Below are 19,133 nucleotides of genomic sequence, written 5' to 3' on the forward strand. Positions count from 1 at the left end.
CATAATTTATTTTGCATATCATGCAGCAGGACACGTTATAGATTAAAAAGCTGCTTTGCCATATCAACCCATTCCTGACACTTCTGCCTCACCACTGCCTATCAATTCATTCAACAGAACCCCACCCTGAAAATATTCTATAAAGATACAGAAGCAATTAACAAATAACAAGCAAGAATTTTACACGGACGTTACGTATGGATGCTTTAATGGACGGATAGACCACCACCCGTGCAAATTAAAACGCGGAAGGTGTTGAAATGCGACATGCGCTATCCCTTGACGATATGGTGAAATTTTCAAAAAATAATAATACCCATATTTTTGAGTGAAAGGTGTATAATACGCTAAAAGGCTCATATACATTAGCTTTTGTGTTCATTTTAAGACAGATTTCAAAGTAAATTGTTCCCAGTGTAAAATCACACACAGTAAGATGCGAGTTTTACAGCTTCGAAACTGATAAGGAATATATAAATAAGCATACTTGTTTATTTATGGCCCATGTTCTTTCTATCTCTTTATCTATGAGTTTTGTGTATGCGTATACAATAAAGCTTTATACAAACTGATAAGAATGACATTGGATGATAATCTGCCAGCTGAGAACTTTAGGAAACATTAGGTCAATATATGAAAGGTCGAAGATCGAAAACGAGAAATTGTCAGTACAGAATGACAAAACACTACATAATGACTGAAAAATAAGCAGAAATCGCCCACAAAGAAAGAGTAAAACAGGACTGACATCATCAGAAAAGGCCCAGTCCTCTCTAAAAGTCGTTAGCCTGGTCATTAACACCAGAACTCTTCTAATGACAACCATGGAAAAAATTTTTTACCACAGAACTGAACATCAGCAGAAAAAGAGGCAACATACACCAAAATGAACGCAAGGATAATCACCCTGCGACACCAGTCCTGATGCTGAGGGGCCAAAACAACAAGAAACATGGAAGAAGTGAAAGTCTACATTCTGCAGGGGGGTGTTAGTGGGGATGGAGAGACCAGTAGTGGGATGTGGGGTGGTGTGTGAGGGGGGTCATGATGATAAGGGAAAAATTCAGACCGGTCAAAGTTTCCCTTTTGCCAATCGTGCTCCTGATAAAGGCAGCGCCTGCTCCAGTACTGATAGAAAGCCTATCTCTCTCCTGGTCCCCCTTCTTTATTTCTCTCTCTCTCTCTTCCTCATTCTCCTGGCAGTTAGTTTGTGAAGGGGGGGGGGGGGGGGCTATCGCAATCACATCGCCAGCGCTGTCATCAAGCGGCAACCGCACAGCAATTAATATCACTCCAATTACTGTTAAAAGGACAGGCTGGAACAGGACGATAATAAACACATCCTTGACGTGAAAAATTAAAACACACACATGCACACGAGGAGACACACATATTTAGGCGATTTCTAAATATTCCGAGATAAAGAAAATGCCTTGCATATTGAATCATGTCATACTCTACTAGATCCCCACTATCGCTATAAGCTGTACTGCTCAGCTGTGTGGTCCTGAGAGAAAAAGATGGAGAAAAACGATAGAAAATGGCTTATTGCGCTATCCGGGCCAATATTAAAGACTACTAATTTGATTTTACAGTCAGTTCTTAGGATGTTTTCGATTTTATGCAACCAGTTTGAAGGCAAGAAAACGAGACAAAAACACCTTAGAGGTTGATGAATACTTTTGAGTCTTTGATTTTGATTGATGGAAGTTCTCTCTCTGCTGAAAAACCCATTTAAATTAGCCTAAACTAAGCTTTAATGTGCTTTTATCTGGTTTACTATTTGAAAGAGGGCCAAAACACCTTTAAAACCAGCAAGAGACCAGCTAAGACCAGCATATCAGCTTAGGCTGGTCTAAGATGTTTGTTAGTTTTATTCCAGCAGGAATGGAAGTGGTTCTCAACTCGTTTTGCTTTAGGACCCAATTTGAATATGAAGTGGCAACCCAATAGGTGGTTTGCAGTCACGTGATTGTGTTGACGCGCGGAATGCAGATGGAGGGCAAGGAGTGAAGAGCGCAATGGACAAGATGGGGGAAAATCCGTACTGTACTACTTTGACGCTATTACAAGAGACATATATAAACAGAAAACCGAAACATATGTTGGACGTGATCCTTGCGTTATGAAGAGGACCGATTTTCAACTGAATTGAGAGATTTGCCTGCCATCGAGGCTGTAGATATCAGCAACTAACTTGTCTTACAGACATACTTTGACTTTACAAAGTTCGGAAACTGGTATGTTACACAAACAGCCACATAAGTGTATTTAAACACCTGAATAATGTAATTATAAGCCACATAAATAATGTATTAACTCACATTTGACGAAGTGATCACTGCACACACACAGAGGCATTTTCCCATTCGGCTCCTCCCGACCGCAGACGTAGGTTTGCAAGGCATTTTTCTGTCAATTTCTTGTATTTTCCTCCCTTATGAACAACAACTTTTGGCACATGATAAAAACTCCTCGTGGTTTGATCGATTTGAGCAACCATAAACGACGCAAAACATAGGCATTTTGAGTGTGTTATAGTGCTTCCTAAATATAGAAAATCACTTCCTGCCCTCCATCTGCGTTTCGCGCCATGGCAACGCAGTGGCGTGACGTCACGTGAAAACAAGCTATAGGGGACCAAAACTATTTATCATAAACAACTAAATAAAAATGCCCTTGAATTCAAACATTTAGCCTTTAACTTATCAAACCTGAAATAGCATTCTGAAATATGCATTTATTATACAACTTTATTTATTATATTATAAAGCATCATGAATATTATATATTATAGAACTTAATATTTATCATATAAATACAGCACAATTTTTAATATTTACATGTATGTCAAGTTTAACTATTGAAATTGACGGATTAACCTGCATGTTCACAGCTCCTTTGTACCACATATAACCAACAACATTAAATGATCAATGGTAAAAATGCTTATGAATTAATTTGCACTAGTTATATTACTTCAATTCAGGGCTGGCTGCCTGAGAGAGAAAAGTCCTAACTCTCACAGAGACTATAAGAACATTTCTGAGACATTGTGTGGAGTTTTTTTTTTCTGAGCTACATGACAACTTTGTGATTTGACCCTGGAGTTAAAGCATTGTTTAATGAGGCTCCATGGGATACAGATTTGAACGTTTATCTGAATTCTCAGACATGCCACAAGTGTGATGTCACAGGGTTGTTGTGGACCACTGTATCACTGAGAAAAAATGTGACAAAGCATTGACAAGTGTACAGTCGTTTCCCCACGCAAAGTGGTATGAGAATGACAGTGCTTTCTCACAAATTTATGGCCAGATCAGACTGAATCATGTCTGGTTTGAATCCGTATCTTGATAAAGTCATGGCCTATATTGTTTCATGGCTGCCAAGTTGACAGTTTGACTATGGCTGGCCCTTCCTGAGGAGCCAGTGACTCATGTATCGGTAAAACACTCCTGAAAGAGGGACAGATAGAGACTGACCTGGGCCGTTCCACTGGGGTTCCCCTTCCCCTTCTGCCTCTTCCTCCTCTTCATCTTCTGTACAGCATTTCAGTCCTTTCTCATCTTCCTCACCCTCATCCGGCACCGCCAGGGACTCGTGCGTTCTTGGCTCTGTGTCAAAACAAGTCGATGACAAGGAATTAATACTCAAAAATCACAGCATTCTGCATCATTACTCATCATTACTCATCTTCAGTGTCACATTTTAATATTTTGATTTGCTGCTCAAGGAACATTTCTTTCTTATTATCAATGTTGGCATAGTTGAACCATTTTTTTGATGAACAGAACATTTAAAAGGGTAGCATTTATTTGAAAAATAACTATTTTAAACAATTATGAATGCATCATTACAAAGAAGCATTTTTTTTTAAAGGGATACTCCACTTTTTTGGAAATAGGCTCATTTTACCACTCCCCCAGAGTTAAACAGTTGGCTTTTACCGTTTTTGAATGTATTCAGCCGATTTTTTGATATTTAGAAGAATATCAGTAACCAGACAGTTTCTGGTCTCATTGACTTCCATAGTATATTTTTTTCCTACTATGGAAGTCAATGAGACCAGAAACTGTCTGGTTACTGATATTCTTCTAAATATCAGAAAATCGGCTGAATGGATTTGAAAACGGTAAAACTCTACAATTTAACTCTGGGGGAGTTGTAAAATGAGCCTATTTCCAAAAAAAGTGGAGTATCCCTTTAAAAGTTACTTTTGTACAATAGTGTATTTTTACATAATATAAGATGAAATAAATATAAATCATATTATCAATTGGTAATTTTTACTTTTTTTTTATAATACTAACTTGCATTTCGCACATGATGGTTACATTGAATCCTGAGTCCCATGTTTAATTCTTAATGTTCTCCCATTCTCTTTAACAAATGAGATGGTCTCGCACTGATGATCAAAAGTGGTCAACAGAGAGGCCTGTGTGATCCAGCAACACGACATCATAGGATAAACCCGACCCATACGCTTTTGATTTACCGAGCGAGAATTGGAAACCCCAGCCAACAGACGGCCAGCGTCTTCCCTTTATTAAGGCCGATCATTTTCATCAGTGTGAAAGACAGAGTACGGATCTCCCAATGATTTCTAATTCTCTTTGATCACCTTGCTGATAGCGGTCTCTCTTTCGGTTGGTTGAGTGCCAGTGTAACATGTATGAGTAAATTGACATGACTTCTTGTCCTCTCCCCTTCCCCAACTCCCTCCCCTTCACCCCACCTCGATTACAGCTCATCTGTGGTGCACAAAGGGCATGTTTACCCTTGCATTCCCGTGGCGATAAACAGCGATAGCTGCTGATCGATACGGGCCATAAATGTGACGTGGTCAGAGCATGTGTTATTAATGCAACAGGTTGGAGATTAGATCTTCATCATCAAATAAATCACACACGCACACGCCCCGACAATTCCACCCAGGCCCAACCGCCATTCTCAGCCCGTCCCAGCGCATGCCGTCCCATGACGCGCCTCCCTCCCTGCCTAAGAAGCCCTATTATTTTCAGCGATAAATCACATTGAATGGCACATTGATTTTATCCTGCAGCGCTCAGCGTGGGGAGAGGAGCTGGAGCCACAGTTATTGCATTTAATATTATCAATATAATCTCCCATATCATCTGAGCAGAGACGACAGGTATCAGGAAAAAAGAGGGCGGGGTGGATGGGTGCTGCCACCATACTGGCTCCACGGCAGTCTCCTTAGTCTACCAGCACATGCAAACACGCATACTGACGCACACACACCCCGTCGCCAACCCAACAACCTCCTTTCATCTGATAACAGCAACTTCCCTTGTCACACCTGGAGGGCAAAGTCACCCAACTTGCTCCATTCTTCCTGGCCGGCCTCATTTTTTAGAGTCAATTTTCACTAAGTTCTTTCTCCCAAACAGATCATCATGGCAGGGTCAAGTTCTTTTCTTGTAAGGCTCAACATCTCCAACATGGCGCCCAAAGTGGGGCTAACTGGTACAGGCTAAGATGCCTTGGTGAAACCATAAGTCAGATCAAGCCCACGATCAGACCTCCTCACTGGGTTTGAGATAACAAAGGTGTTCTGGAACACAGAGCCATCTTTGCTTCTCTGCTGATATGGATGACGACTTCACCATCAGGTCTTAATTCGGATCACTTCAGACTGAGCCTTTCACATGGAAACCAGCGGCCGCTTTGCCATTAATGATTATTAAAAGGAGGTATTTTCATTTATATTTATTTTTTACAGGTGGTTATCGACACTGTGTGTCCTGTGACTGGTTGAGTGTTTTTCTGAAGCAGTTATCAGTTGGTTATCGCCTGTCTTTTTCTCTCCCAGATGGTGGATAAGGGAGCTTGCCTTTATTAGCCACTGCTGGCCTGATAAAGACCTGGTATTGATCGCAGGTTGAAAGAGCAGGTTCGTCAAACACGACTGATTTACAGAGGCTGATAATAGCAGCACCGGGCAACAGTGGAGCCCCGAGGGGTGGGGGCGAGATTGATAGAGGGAAAAAAGAGCTAAAGAAACACGTTAATGCAGACCCACTTTTCACACCGGAAAATAGGAGGATGCCAAACATCACCTCGAATGCAAACTTGCGAATGGCACATACTTGCATGTCTAAACGCACACACAAACAAAACAGGACAATCTCTAAACTAGTCACGATTAGCACCTGACAGAATTTCCATGCATTTATCAAAAGCAGCCAACGAACGAGCTCTTATCTCCTCAGTCCCCAATTTCACAAGAACAGGAATTTTCCAGATTAAAAAAAAAAGAGGAAAAACAGAAATCTCAACTAAGAATGTGACTTAAATATCTTCCGGCTGAAAAACCAGACAGAAAGTGCAACAAGGCAACCATTATACATAACAAAAAATACATAACTTGTTTATTTAAGTCTATAAAAGATATTGTCTAACACTTCCAGGAAGTAAACGAGGTATTAAAAAAAATCTAATCTTAAATTATGATGAACTCTCTTCAGTGAAAACTCATTGTATCTCATTCAGCAAGTGTTTCCTTATTTCATAAAGTAATAGTTCTACATGCACTCTTTTGTCATTTCCAAACAGGTTGGCGTTATTTTTTTTCCATAAAACATAAAAACTGAATTTAAGAATATTCGCATAGCTTTATCATACAATGACAGGTCATAGTGACCACATCAATAAAAATAGATTTATATATAATATATATATATATATATTATATATATAAATATTTTATATATAAATAATATTTTTTTCTTAAATATACATGCATGTGTGTGTATTTATATATATAAATAATTATATTTAAATATAATTATACAAAAAATAATTATACACAGTGCACCCACATATATTATGTAAACACAAACTTTTATTTGGGATGCGATTAATCATTTGACAGCCCTAATATATATGTGTATATTATATATATATATATATATATATATATACACACACACATATATATGTATATATACACACACATATTTGCATATATGCATAAAGTTGGGTTTTCAGAGAAAAATTTCAGTCAATACTTCAAACAATACTTTACTTTAAACAACCATAAATGTATGGTTGTTTAAACTTTGTTTAAACTTTAGGTTGTCTAAACCTCAAAATTTATGCATGCATATATATATATATATATATATATATATGCATAAAGTTGGATTTTTTGAGAAAAAATTTCAGTCTATTCTTTAAACAATTTATCACATGGCTCCAGAAGTTCATACATTTATGGTTCTTTGATTGTTTTTGTCCTTTTTGGAGCTTGATGTGAATGTTCTGTAAAATATGATTATAAAAATATCATTTTTTGTTCCACCCAAAAAAAATTGCAAATAGTTTAGAATGACACATGAGTGAATTTCAACTATCCATTAAAGGCATATGGCAAAAGTAAGCTGTTATACGAAATCCAGAGTGAGATGTCTAAAATTGTTATCAATAGGCATCAGCGTCAAAACGGTTTCATCAAAAAACAACACAGGTTATGTTAGAGGAACATTCGGGTGGTTTTGACACTTTTCGTATGAAAGCATGCGTCGGTTCACCTTCGTTGTAAAGTGGTGTAAATGAAGGTGGACTTGAACCGTCACACTCTGCAGAGTCCTCCTGGTCTGAAGCTCCGCCCTCCTCTCCTGACATGCTTACATCATCAGATGGATCCTCACCTCCATTAAGATCCCCAATAGAGCCTGCAGAGAAAAAGAGAGAGAGAGCGGTCATAAAAAGAATGAGCAATACAAAATAAAAGTCATCTTTCACTGAAAGGCCTTTGAAAAGATATCATATCATGCCAAAGCCTCAGTTGAGAGGCTTTAGATAATGTGAATATACCCTGTTAATATCTTCAAGGAAGTAGGGTGTCCTGTAAATAAAAAGTGATAAAGTACATGATTAAGAAAGAAAATTCTGATTCATTTCAAACCTTCTTGCTACAAGCCTTTTACAGTTTTAATTGGTTGGAAATCCCAGAGCTTCAGACCACAAAGAAGTAAATGAACAACGGTGTGTGTTGTATCACTTAGCCAGGGTGATTAACTCATTTGGATAACTCAATACATTCCCAGTTGGCAGACGTTTGAACAAAACCTTACACTTTTCAACCATGATGAGATAACCAACCACTGGTGTTTAAAAATACCTATTTATTTAGTTGATATAAGAAAATAAAAATAAAAAAATTCCAGAAGCAGTAGTAGTAAAACTCATTTTTGACATAAGGCCAGTTATAAATGATAATATTCTCAGAGATCATGTTCATTGTATGGCTTGTTCCACTAAAATAAATGAATGCAATACGTGCCAGACAAAGGCTTCTGTAGTGGACGCCACGGCGGTCTGCATGTTAATTCAACCTTCGTCGACCGTATTGTTATTCTAATGAGGTTTAAGATGAGCAAAACTACAGTTTTCACATAAATTCCTCAAACACATTTTCACTATGCTGCTACACTCATCTAGGACACCCACTATTTTATGCATCTGCATCTTAGCAAAATTACCAGGGGTTGGAAAATCGAATTTTACCACAGGTTTTGGTAAATTAATTTTCATTAAGTTGTGATGAACAGAGAGGGGATTGTTAGGAGCTAAAGCCGTGACTGGAGGCGTATATATTTACACTTCCTAGAACAAAGAGGCCTATAATCTATACAAAGCACACAACAATACCCGTGAATAAAGAGCCTTGTAGAAAAAGGCAAAGGCAATTTTTCTAATTCTGTTAATTTCACTTCCAAAGCAATTAAAACGAGGCGGAGATAATGCTTGGAAACAATCGCTCCCTGACAAAGTGTTTCTGTCTTTGTAAATGAAACATCTTTAGGCTAATTTCGACTTCCACGCCTGCATGGTTCACTGTAATTTCAGATAAAATTAACACACTTAGATTTAGACCTTAGTAATAAAGGACGCGAGAGAGAAAAGTAAAAAAAGATCGATCCCATACGCCATATTTTTAGAATGTAGTCTGGGCATTGCTAGATCTAATTTTCTATATCTGTGGCGACATTTTCATACAATTAATTTTCCTTTAATCATAATTGTACAAAGGGGCCCCTCTGTTTAAAATTCCAATTACATTTCGTGTTTAAATGTAAGTCTGAATTATGATTTTCTTTCCTATTACAGCTCTGGTTAAATGAATAAATCGCCGCATCACTGCTTACAGACATCAAATGGCGCGGAAAAAAGTCTCTGCTCTCCCACTTGATCTTATACAAGGAATAATATGCATTTTTCACAGAACCGACGACAGAAAAAGGGTTGTCTGCATTCAGAATGACAGCAGACAACTTTGGTTGCCATACATTTTATGAAAAAATAAGGGGAAAAATCTAGCACTCAAGAGCATTAACAGGTATAAAAGTGCTTTTTGATGTATAAATCGGATTGAAATATAACTTAAACCTGTAAATTTATAAGAAAAAATAAAATAGGATTTAAAACAAATGACGTCAAATATAAAATACAATTTTATTGTTCAAATGACAAAAATGACAACTTTTCCCAATCCACGTTTAAGGACTAAAACGTCAATCGCAAAAGCCCCTATTTTGTCTATTATGCAAAGCAAAGAAGATCAACTGAAAGAAATACACTTTTGAGTTCTAACTGGCACTCGAACAGACAGAACAAAGTGAGAAAGCTGATGAAGGCGGAGGAGATAGGGCTTTATTAAGCAGCCCCCGTCCACATCAAACCAGTGTGCTTAGCGGCAGTGATTAAACCAAGAGACAACACATCAAACCTGAGCCCTGATTAAACGAACAAACTTCCTCACCATCACGTTAATCACCACATTACCAAACACAGTGGAAAAAAAAAGAACACTGCTTGTATCGGGAAATCAGCGACTTGTGAAGAAAGATACTTCGAGGAGAACACTGAGCCTTTGGTGAGCGTCTACGGGTGTGTGCGTGCCACCGTTCGAGGAAGAACTGCGGTACCTGCAGTACTTATAATTTCAAGCACAAGTGGCTACACACATTGATCAGAGCCAAGGGCATTAACACGCTCTTAGTAATTAGATGGATCCAAGGGTTAGAGCGGGTCCCGGGCACTTGAAAGCACAGCAACACACATAAATCAAAAGGAGACTTCAAGTCCCCCTGTATCAATCATTTTTTCACTTAAAACTCATCTTTGATCACCAAAATGACATATTTTAAAAAAACAATTCCTGTGAAACAATTTGATTCATGCCTTAAAACAGTTTGAATGTAACTCTACACCCTTCTTTCATTTAGGCCCCGTCCACACTACTGCGTTTTCGTTAAAAAAACGGAGAATTAAAACAAATACGATCTCCGTCCACACCAGCGTTTTATCTGCGTATTAGAATTAACCTCTGTCCACATTAAAACGACTGAAAACACGGATCACGTGACCATTCACCAACACTAGGCCCGTGCGTGCTGGTGTGAAGAAGAAAGTAACGTTAGCTATCCCTGCAAAGATTAGAAATATCGAAGACCAGAGATTTCTTTTCATGGACCGACGACAAGGTTGTTTTTGTATGTTTTCTTACGGGGACGGGTCCTGTGATGGGTGGCTGACGAATCAGGGGAAGGACACATCACGACTGATGACACACAATCATAGAGCCGAGCGTGAGCCTCTGCGTCATCTTTTCTAAAGTCCTCCGATTTGTCCCGTCTTCGCTAAAACGCCCTCCGGAGATTCAAAACGCAAAACGGAGCTGCAGCGTTTCTAAACTTCTCCGTTTTAGGCTAAACCATTCTGAAGAGAAAATGCAAAAGTGGCGCTGCGTTATCACATTTTATTCTGCGTTCAGACGAGCGTTTTGGGTGGGAAATCCGCGTGCATATGGTGACGCAAAAGTGTGTGAAATTCAATGTAGTATGCACTCCAGGCGGCTAGGTTGCGCTGTGGAGCACTGCCACACAACAACACCAAATCCGCACGCCTGCGTACAACCTTCACTGTCAAGCAGACTTGCGTTTTTAACGGTTTTTACCCTTTACACGGGAATGCGCCAGTGATGCGGGTGAAAAAAACGTAAAAATATTTTATCGGATGTGCCTTTCGTTTACACGGCGATGGCGTTTTGGGGGCTTAAAAACGAATTGTACGCAGGCGCGCGGACTTGGTGTTGTTGTGTGGCAGTGCTTCACATCGCCACCTAGCTGTCTGGAGAGCATACTACATTAAATTTCACACACTTTTGCGTCACCATATGCACACGGATTTCCTACCCAAAACGCTCGTCTAAACGCAGAATAAAAAGTGATAATGCAACGCCACTTTTGCGTTTTCTCTTCAGAATCGTTTCCGTGTAAACATAGCCTTAGTATGGTGGAATCACGAATATGTAAATGAGCCCCGTCTCCACTCAATCACACAAGCTCAGAGATCCACTTGGTCAACTTTACTGTAGTCACCTCTACACAATGGCAAGTGGATTAATTCAGAAATATATGTTTGATTTAGAAGAAGAAGAGGAAGAGTGAACTTGTATACACGTCGGTGTATCAGAATGGTAATGTACCGTTCTCTACAACGCCAGACACATTAGCCACATTAACGGAAATTAATATGATTAGCCTTTGGCTTGACAAAGCTATCAAACAGTATGTTAAACAAACAATGTTCCCATTTGCCATCTCAGTCATGCCTTTTAAAAATCATCATCAATCTTAGTAACACTTTGAACACCTCGAGCGTCAGTGGAGAAAGGCATATAATTCCTCATAACATCGTAATACACATAACTCATTTGCTATATTGCTGCTAAATGTACCAGATTTTTCATATCAACAGAAAAATATACCAGGATAACCTGGCTTCTCTCGCCTTGAGACTTCCCTGCTTTGCAGCAAAGTTAATGATATGCTAAAGCCCGCCCACACATTGACGTGATTAATTACAAGGTAGTTTGTGACGTAAGAAACACAAGCGATTTCAAACTGCGTCTTTTTCACTGCAGTTTTAAGGAGAAAAAACTCAGCAATTGCGCTGACGTATGAATTTGCACATGGTTTGTCTTAAAGCATATTTAAAAACACCCCATAGACATATAAACAATATTAAAAACTTGACGGGACTCGTGTCACCAGCGTCGCTGGAGTCGAAGATAAGCTGTGGGAGCCTCTGGGCTTGCACACCACTGGCAGGACCTTTGCGGACACACTGCCATACAGGAGTGGACTTTCACTTGCTTTGCCAAGACCGGCTCCATCTCGGTTTCTGCCAACAAACCATGTGGTGTGAAATGAGGTAGTGAATAGCACTCTTGTTTTCATTCAGTAAAACAAAGTAACTTCATCCACACAAGGCCAAAGAGTCTTGTCATTGACAAGACACCATTCACAATTAAACAGGCATTCGGTGTAATATTATTGATCATTTTACTAATTTAACATCTTCATTTCAGAGTTTCTAGGCCACACAACATCACCTGTTTGATAAGCTCAATACATGTGCTTTAAAACATGGAATTTTGTTCATTTTCACAGCTATACAGTTGAAGGCCATAAAGCAATTTCAATGGATTTCTGTATTAAATTAAACTTGTAAAACAAACTGAACAACAAAGATGTGACATGCTACATTCCATCTTTTTTTTTCCTTTTATTAAATCACTTATGGAGGACTTTTACTTTGTCACATTGCAGGACTGTTTAAAAAGATCTATTAAAACTTGAGGGTGCGTAAATTATTCATTTTTGGGTGAACTATCCCTTTAACTTCTTTTTAAAAGGACAGTTCTATCATCATTTATTCATTTTCCTGTTGTTCGAAAGCCATATGACTTGTTCTTCTGGGCAGCACAAAGAGAAGACGTTTCAATGAATGTTTATGCTGCTCTTCTCTATATAATGGAAGTGATTTGGGGCTTTCTTTTTTTTACAAGCACCAAAAATGTGCTATATTCGATGTGTTTTGAAACCATACCATAGTTTTATGTTAGCTGTAGATCGATATTTAAGTCACAATATTGCCAAACAGTTATGGTCAACATCAATTTTTATTGGACAAGAGCAGCTTGGCCATTCTTCTGTAAATAACTTCTTTCACATTCCACGGAGGGCGTCGTACAGGTTTCAAAAGACATGAGTGTAAGAAAACAAATACCTGTAATATTGATTTAAATGAATATTAAAGAAAGAGAGAGAGAGGCTTAAAAATAAACACCACATTGTATTTACTTAATATCTTTTATATTTGCCAAAGCATGAACATAAAGAGTAAGAAGAACACTAGCCAAACAAAGAATAATAATTATCAAAACTCTTAAGACAGAGCACGAACACAGAACAAATAATACAGCTATACTTGACGAGGCTTGTTAATAATGAAATAAAAAGAGTAAACAGCGCAGGAAGATACTGTTCTCATTTCCATCAGTCAAATCACACGAGTGAGTGATTATAATACTTATGATAATGACTGATTATTGTAAAGTGATAATGTGTGGTGATGGCATTCATGTGCGCTGGGCATCGGAGCACTTCAAACGGGCCTGACTGATCCTCGCCGTTGGATTTGTCAGCAGGTTGTCAAACATCAAACAGTCGTGAGACCGGGACACTGCAAAGAGGCACATTTTAAAAGACATCCCTCGATTTCCTTATCTTTTTTTCTCACTCTACGCTTCCTTTTCTGCTTTTTACATCCCTCCATCATGTTACTGTCTGCACCTATTCTCTGCCTCTCTCTCTCGCCTGTGCAAGCTCTTTCCTTTCCCTATTACTCTCTCCTTTCTTTCACTCTTCATCTCTCTCTCTCTCTCTCTCTCTCAGAGAGTGACTGGGAGCGTCACTCTGTGTGGATAGCTGCGAGCCGTTCCCGGTTATCGCCTCCTGCAGACTCTACCGGTCTGATCTGTCTCCTCTTCATTAAGCAAATACGCCGACGTGGAAATGAAAACATAATAGCTATTTGATTTCCAGCGAGATATTTTGCATATTGGTTCAGAGCTGATAGTGGAATTTCATCAAGTCATTTTTTTTTTCGTGCTTTAAAAACTGAATTACTGAGCTGGGCGGCTTCGGCAGGATTTCTTTACATTGCTGGGAAGAGGGAGGGGGAAAAAAAACACAGAAACGGCAGAAGCAGTTCCCCAGGAAGACTACTTAAACGATTAAATATCCCCCCCATTCCCCTTTTTCTCCTTTTGATAACAGGGAGGGAAAATTTAAAGAATTCACAGTGCTTTAGGTTGAACTATACTAATCAGAGATAGAGAGAAGAAAATTAACTCCTTAATGAGCAGGAGCTGTCTGCCAGATAATGGTCAAGGAGAGGCGATAGGGCTGGAGACTGAATGAGAGGGAAAGAAAAGGAGGAATAAAAACCGAGATGGATTCACCGAACAGGGGAGAAATCAGATTTTACCCCTGCTCTGGAAATTGTTCTTTGTGTCCACAGAGGGCAGGTGCGATTGTCGGCAACGATATCTCTAAGGTTACAAGCCAGTCTAGTCGCTACAGAGATGAATGGTGCGTTTGAGGGTATTTCTCATGCCCCTTAGAGAGAAAAACTACCCCTGCAAGTACAGATCAACAAACTTGCTTTCACCAATTTATCAGACCCTTCCTGTAGAGGGGAAAAAAGCACAGCCAAAATACGTCTGACGTCTATTTTCTGTATTGGAACATTTACACTGATACAATACACATATATAAATGCCATGGAGGAACAGTACAGAACATTTCAAGTTGTTACATAATATTGAGGCTCAAAAATCCACATGAAGGGAGTGATGCTTTCACCAAATTCTAGCCATTAAAGGGATAGTTCATCCAAAAGTTGAATTTCTGTCATTAATTACTCACCATCATGTCTTCCATAGACTGCAATGTTATTACCACTTTCAAGGCCCAGAAAGGTAGTAAAGACATCGTTAGATAGTCCATGTGACTATGGTAGTAGTTAAAACTTAAAAGCGACGTAAAAAGCGACGTTAAAAGTAACGAGAGGGTAGTTAAAAGCGACGAGAATACGTAATTAAAAACAATGACTTTATTCAACAATCTCTGACGTTGTTCACATCACGAGTCACGACACATTCGTGCGGCAAATCTTGAGTCTGCGATCTGACGTAGAACCAGGAGGCGCTGCAATGTTTATAACGTGAAAAGCGTCAGAGACCGACACAAAAGAGTAGAAATTGTTGAATCATTTTTAAAAATTTGATATTTAAAAATTATATTTTAAAAATGATTTAATAGGAACTTTACTCACAAAGAGGGATTTTCAGACAAATAAATATTTTGGAACTACGCATAACAATATCACTATAGAAATTACCATGATTTTATTACATTTATATGGCTTTTCCAGGCCGTTTTTAATATCCCATGTTGGTTTTGCATAACAATGGGATCCCGGTACATGACTAAGTCCTGGACTGGAAATGTAATGGAGGGACAGAATCAGAAAAACGTCTATTTGTTGGCAATTTGTCAGAACATGTACAATACCACACAGAAGTTTGGGGTCAATAATTACACTGTAAAAATGAATACGACTGAATATGTCAAATCTAATCAATAAAATTGAGGCAACAGATTACGATCAATATTATTAAATGAACAAATTAGAATTGAGTAATAACTAACCGCATGAATTACTTGAATGTTAACCATTTAAAATGAGTAAAATGTACAAATTTTTAAACAAAAAATATCGGAAAAACAGACTGACGTCAAAGATGAATTAAGAATTCTGAATGAAGAATTGGCCCAATTAAAACACACACTGATCACCATAATGGTGACTTAAAAATATGGTGTTCTCCTTCAGTGATCATCAGGTGTCTTCAGTGTTGGCAATAAAAAAAAGAGTTCTTAATTCATCTTTGAAGTCTGTTTTTCTGATATTTTTGTTTAAAAAAAATTTGTAAATTGTACTCATTTTAAATGGTTAACTTTTAAGTTATTCATTTGGTTGGTTATTACTCAATTCTAATTTGTTAAATTGAATTAATATATTGATTGGAATCTGTTGCCTCAATTTTATTGATTAGATTTAACATATTCAGTCAAATTCATTTTTACGGTCAAATAAATGCTGTTCTTTTTAACTTTCTATAACTTTGATAACGATAATAAATGCCAGCCTATTAGAATGATTTCTAAAGGTTCATGTGACTTAAGTCTGGAGTAATGGCTGCAAAAAAAATTCAGGAATAAATAGCATTTTAAACTATAACTTAACAGAAAACAGTTCTTTAAAATGTTTCACAATATTAGTGTTTTTAATCAAATATGCAGCCTTGTTGAGAATAAGAGACCTCACTGACCCCAAACATTTAATGTATGTTACATAACTCTCAATAATCTAGAAATATGACAAGAAAAGGTCAGAACAATCTGAGAAATAGAAGCACTCTTTGGCCCCTTTTTCTGGAGACGTGAGAAGGCGCATTAAACACCCTCTAACTGGTACTTCATCACACACACGTCTTACACTTAGCCACATCTCTACTTCACCTCTTCACCCCTCCAACCAACCGTCCTCCCATAGCTAGCTACAACAGCAGAAATAGACTAAACAGATCATATGTGTGGGTACACAGACTCATATCCGAGCATGTGCGCCTGTGTTTGTTTGCAGAGTGAGAAAGACACGATAGGAAAGAGGGGGCGTGTATGAGTATTTATGTGAGAGAATGATTGAAAATGAAAAGCTAGGGGCAAGTGAGATAAACAGAAGTGTAAGGAAATGCATATACACATACAAATCCTATCATTTTTACAGAAAAAAAGCTGACAGAATAGTGGTGTAAAAAATAGATATTTATAGAACAACCTGTAAATTGTAAAAACAAAAATGTAATGTAATTTGCTAAAAAATATAATTTGCCCTTTCTGCTTACTAGCAATACTATACGGCTAATAAAATCGGTTTTGTACTTTTTACATATACTGGCTGGCATCCACCATAATTACACAGGGGGGAAAGATAAAACCACATGATGGGTTTTCCACAAATATAACTAATACACTAATATATAGAAGGTGCAAACAAATACAAAACATTTATTTACCAACATAAGATGCAACATGAAACCATAATGTATATAACTGACAACTAAAAACTAAGAAACATCATTTCAATTAAAAAGCATCAAAAGTTAAGTTTCACTGGGGATTGTGGGAATGTCAGTTTCGGGCTTATCACTGTAAATAATAAGATGATTTTGTTGGACTTAATTTTACAGTATGTACTTACCTAAGAAAATACTGTGTAATATAGTGTAACTGCAGGGGTTAAGGTTAGTTTTAAGAGTAGGTTCAGGGTTAGTACCTTTTTATTACCCAGTTATTGTAATTACTGAAATAAGTACATCATATGTGCATGCGGAAAAGGACTATATAACTGGGTAAACCTATCTTAACCCATGTGGTTACCTTATATTACTCAGTACTTTCTTGGTAAGTACACTGAAAGTGCACATCCTGTAAAATAAAGTGCTACCTTTGTACTTGTCTTTCAAAAAAATGGTACATCTAATACCATTTTACTGTAAAATTACATGAAACTTAAGATTAGATCTTTCAGTTTTCCCCTATATAAGGGAATTTACCGTTAACCAATTAACAGATTTTTGCAGTTACATTTTTTCGGTTAAAATTATTGTATTGATTTTTACAGTGAGGAACCTTTTCTGCTGGAGGTCAGAAAATAAGTCAAGAAAAGAGTGTGTGCATTATGTGTAAAATGCCCATTGCTATTGAATGTGTGTGTGTCTGTCCGCCTTCTCAATAGCCTTGCAAGTTGTTCGTGGGGAAAGACAGATACGGATGGATGAAATAAGTAGTTGATTCAGCCGCCCCTCCTCCCCGAGAATCTTGGATGGTGGGAAAGTTGAAATCTGCTGCTATTTTCTATCTTTTATCAGGCGGCTTATCTTCTGGCTCTTGTCTGCGTGCCTGGCTTCGATAGTCCAGGGTCTCCACTCCGGCTGCTTGGCAACTTCACTCCCCCCAGTTCAATCTCTCCTCCTCTCCCCTCACGCCACGCTCACCCCACCTTACAGCAAGTGCAAAACTTCTGTTTATGATGAAAAGTTCATAAGATCTGAGGATGGACAAAGAGTTTCTAAATCCTAGATAGTTGACGAACAAAACAAGATGGCCGGCAAGCGGAGATAAATTAAGAATATCAATGAATCGATTTCTAATCAATCTTCATTTTGATGACCCGATAACAATTCTTGAATTCTTGAAATCTGCTGATGCGTGAACAAAACTTCACCAAACATTTTTTTGCCTCCCATCCAGTAATCGCAATAAGCTTGAGCTTTGTTACTTTTGATATAGATGTAAAAACAGCTTTCATGTTCTGAAACTCAGACAATAAATGCCGCCTTAGTTCAAACGACATGAAATGTTCATATTTCAACAACAAATTTGAGTTAAAACATAATTATATTATTAAGTAGTAGAAAAATGTATAGAACTTGTTTTATTTAAAGGAGTAATTCACTTTTAAAAAAACTTTTGCTGATAATTTACTCACCCCCATGTTATCCAAGATATCCATGACATTCTTTCTTCCGTTGAAAAGAAATGAAGGTTTTTGATGAAAACATTCCAGGATTTTTCTCCATATAATGCACTTTACTGGTAACCAAACGGTTCCAGGTCCAAAAGACAGTTTCAGTGCAAACTGCAAACTGTTCAAAGGGCTTTAAACGATTCCAGACGATGAATAAGGGTCTTATCAGGCGAAACGATCGCTCATTTAATAAATAAATAACAAAGTTTAAGTTTTATAAGCTCAATTGGTCGCCTTGCTCTGTTCTGTGATGCACGTTCGTGACTCTCCTATTCGAACTCGTTCATCAAAATGAACACATTTTTCCCAGAGTCAACTCATTCATTTCGTTCGTTGAATGAACGAAATGACACGAAAAAAGATTTGTTCATTTTGATGAACGAGTTCGAATAGGAGAGTCACGAACACGCATCACAGAACAGAGCAAGGCAAGCATTTGAGCTTATTAAACTTAAACTTTGTTTTTTGTTTTTTAAATGAGCGATCGTTTCGCTTGATAAGACCCTTATTCATCGTCTGAAATCGTTTAAAGTCCTTTGAACAGTTTGCAGTTTGCACTGAAACTGTCTTTTGGACCTTGAACCGTTTGGTTCCCA

The 19,133-nt window shown here is 37.9% G+C and overlaps 1 protein-coding gene across 1 annotated transcript in view; it reads right to left on the reverse strand.

The window, feature by feature from the left end:
- zfpm1 (zinc finger protein, FOG family member 1) overlaps positions 1–19,133 on the reverse strand; it is a 90,244-nt gene that overhangs the window by 40,496 nt on the left and 30,615 nt on the right. Inside the window, exons 2-3 of the mRNA XM_039692631.2 lie at positions 7,557–7,700; positions 3,486–3,617 (exon numbers count right to left, since the gene is read on the reverse strand). Coding sequence (XP_039548565.2) covers positions 3,486–3,617; positions 7,557–7,700 — 276 coding nt within the window. The remainder of the gene's footprint in view (positions 1–3,485; positions 3,618–7,556; positions 7,701–19,133) is intronic.

This window comes from Pimephales promelas, chromosome 10 (genome assembly GCF_988280905.1).
Source record: "Pimephales promelas chromosome 10, fPimPro1.hap1.1, whole genome shotgun sequence".
Lineage (NCBI taxonomy): Eukaryota > Metazoa > Chordata > Actinopteri > Cypriniformes > Leuciscidae > Pimephales > Pimephales promelas.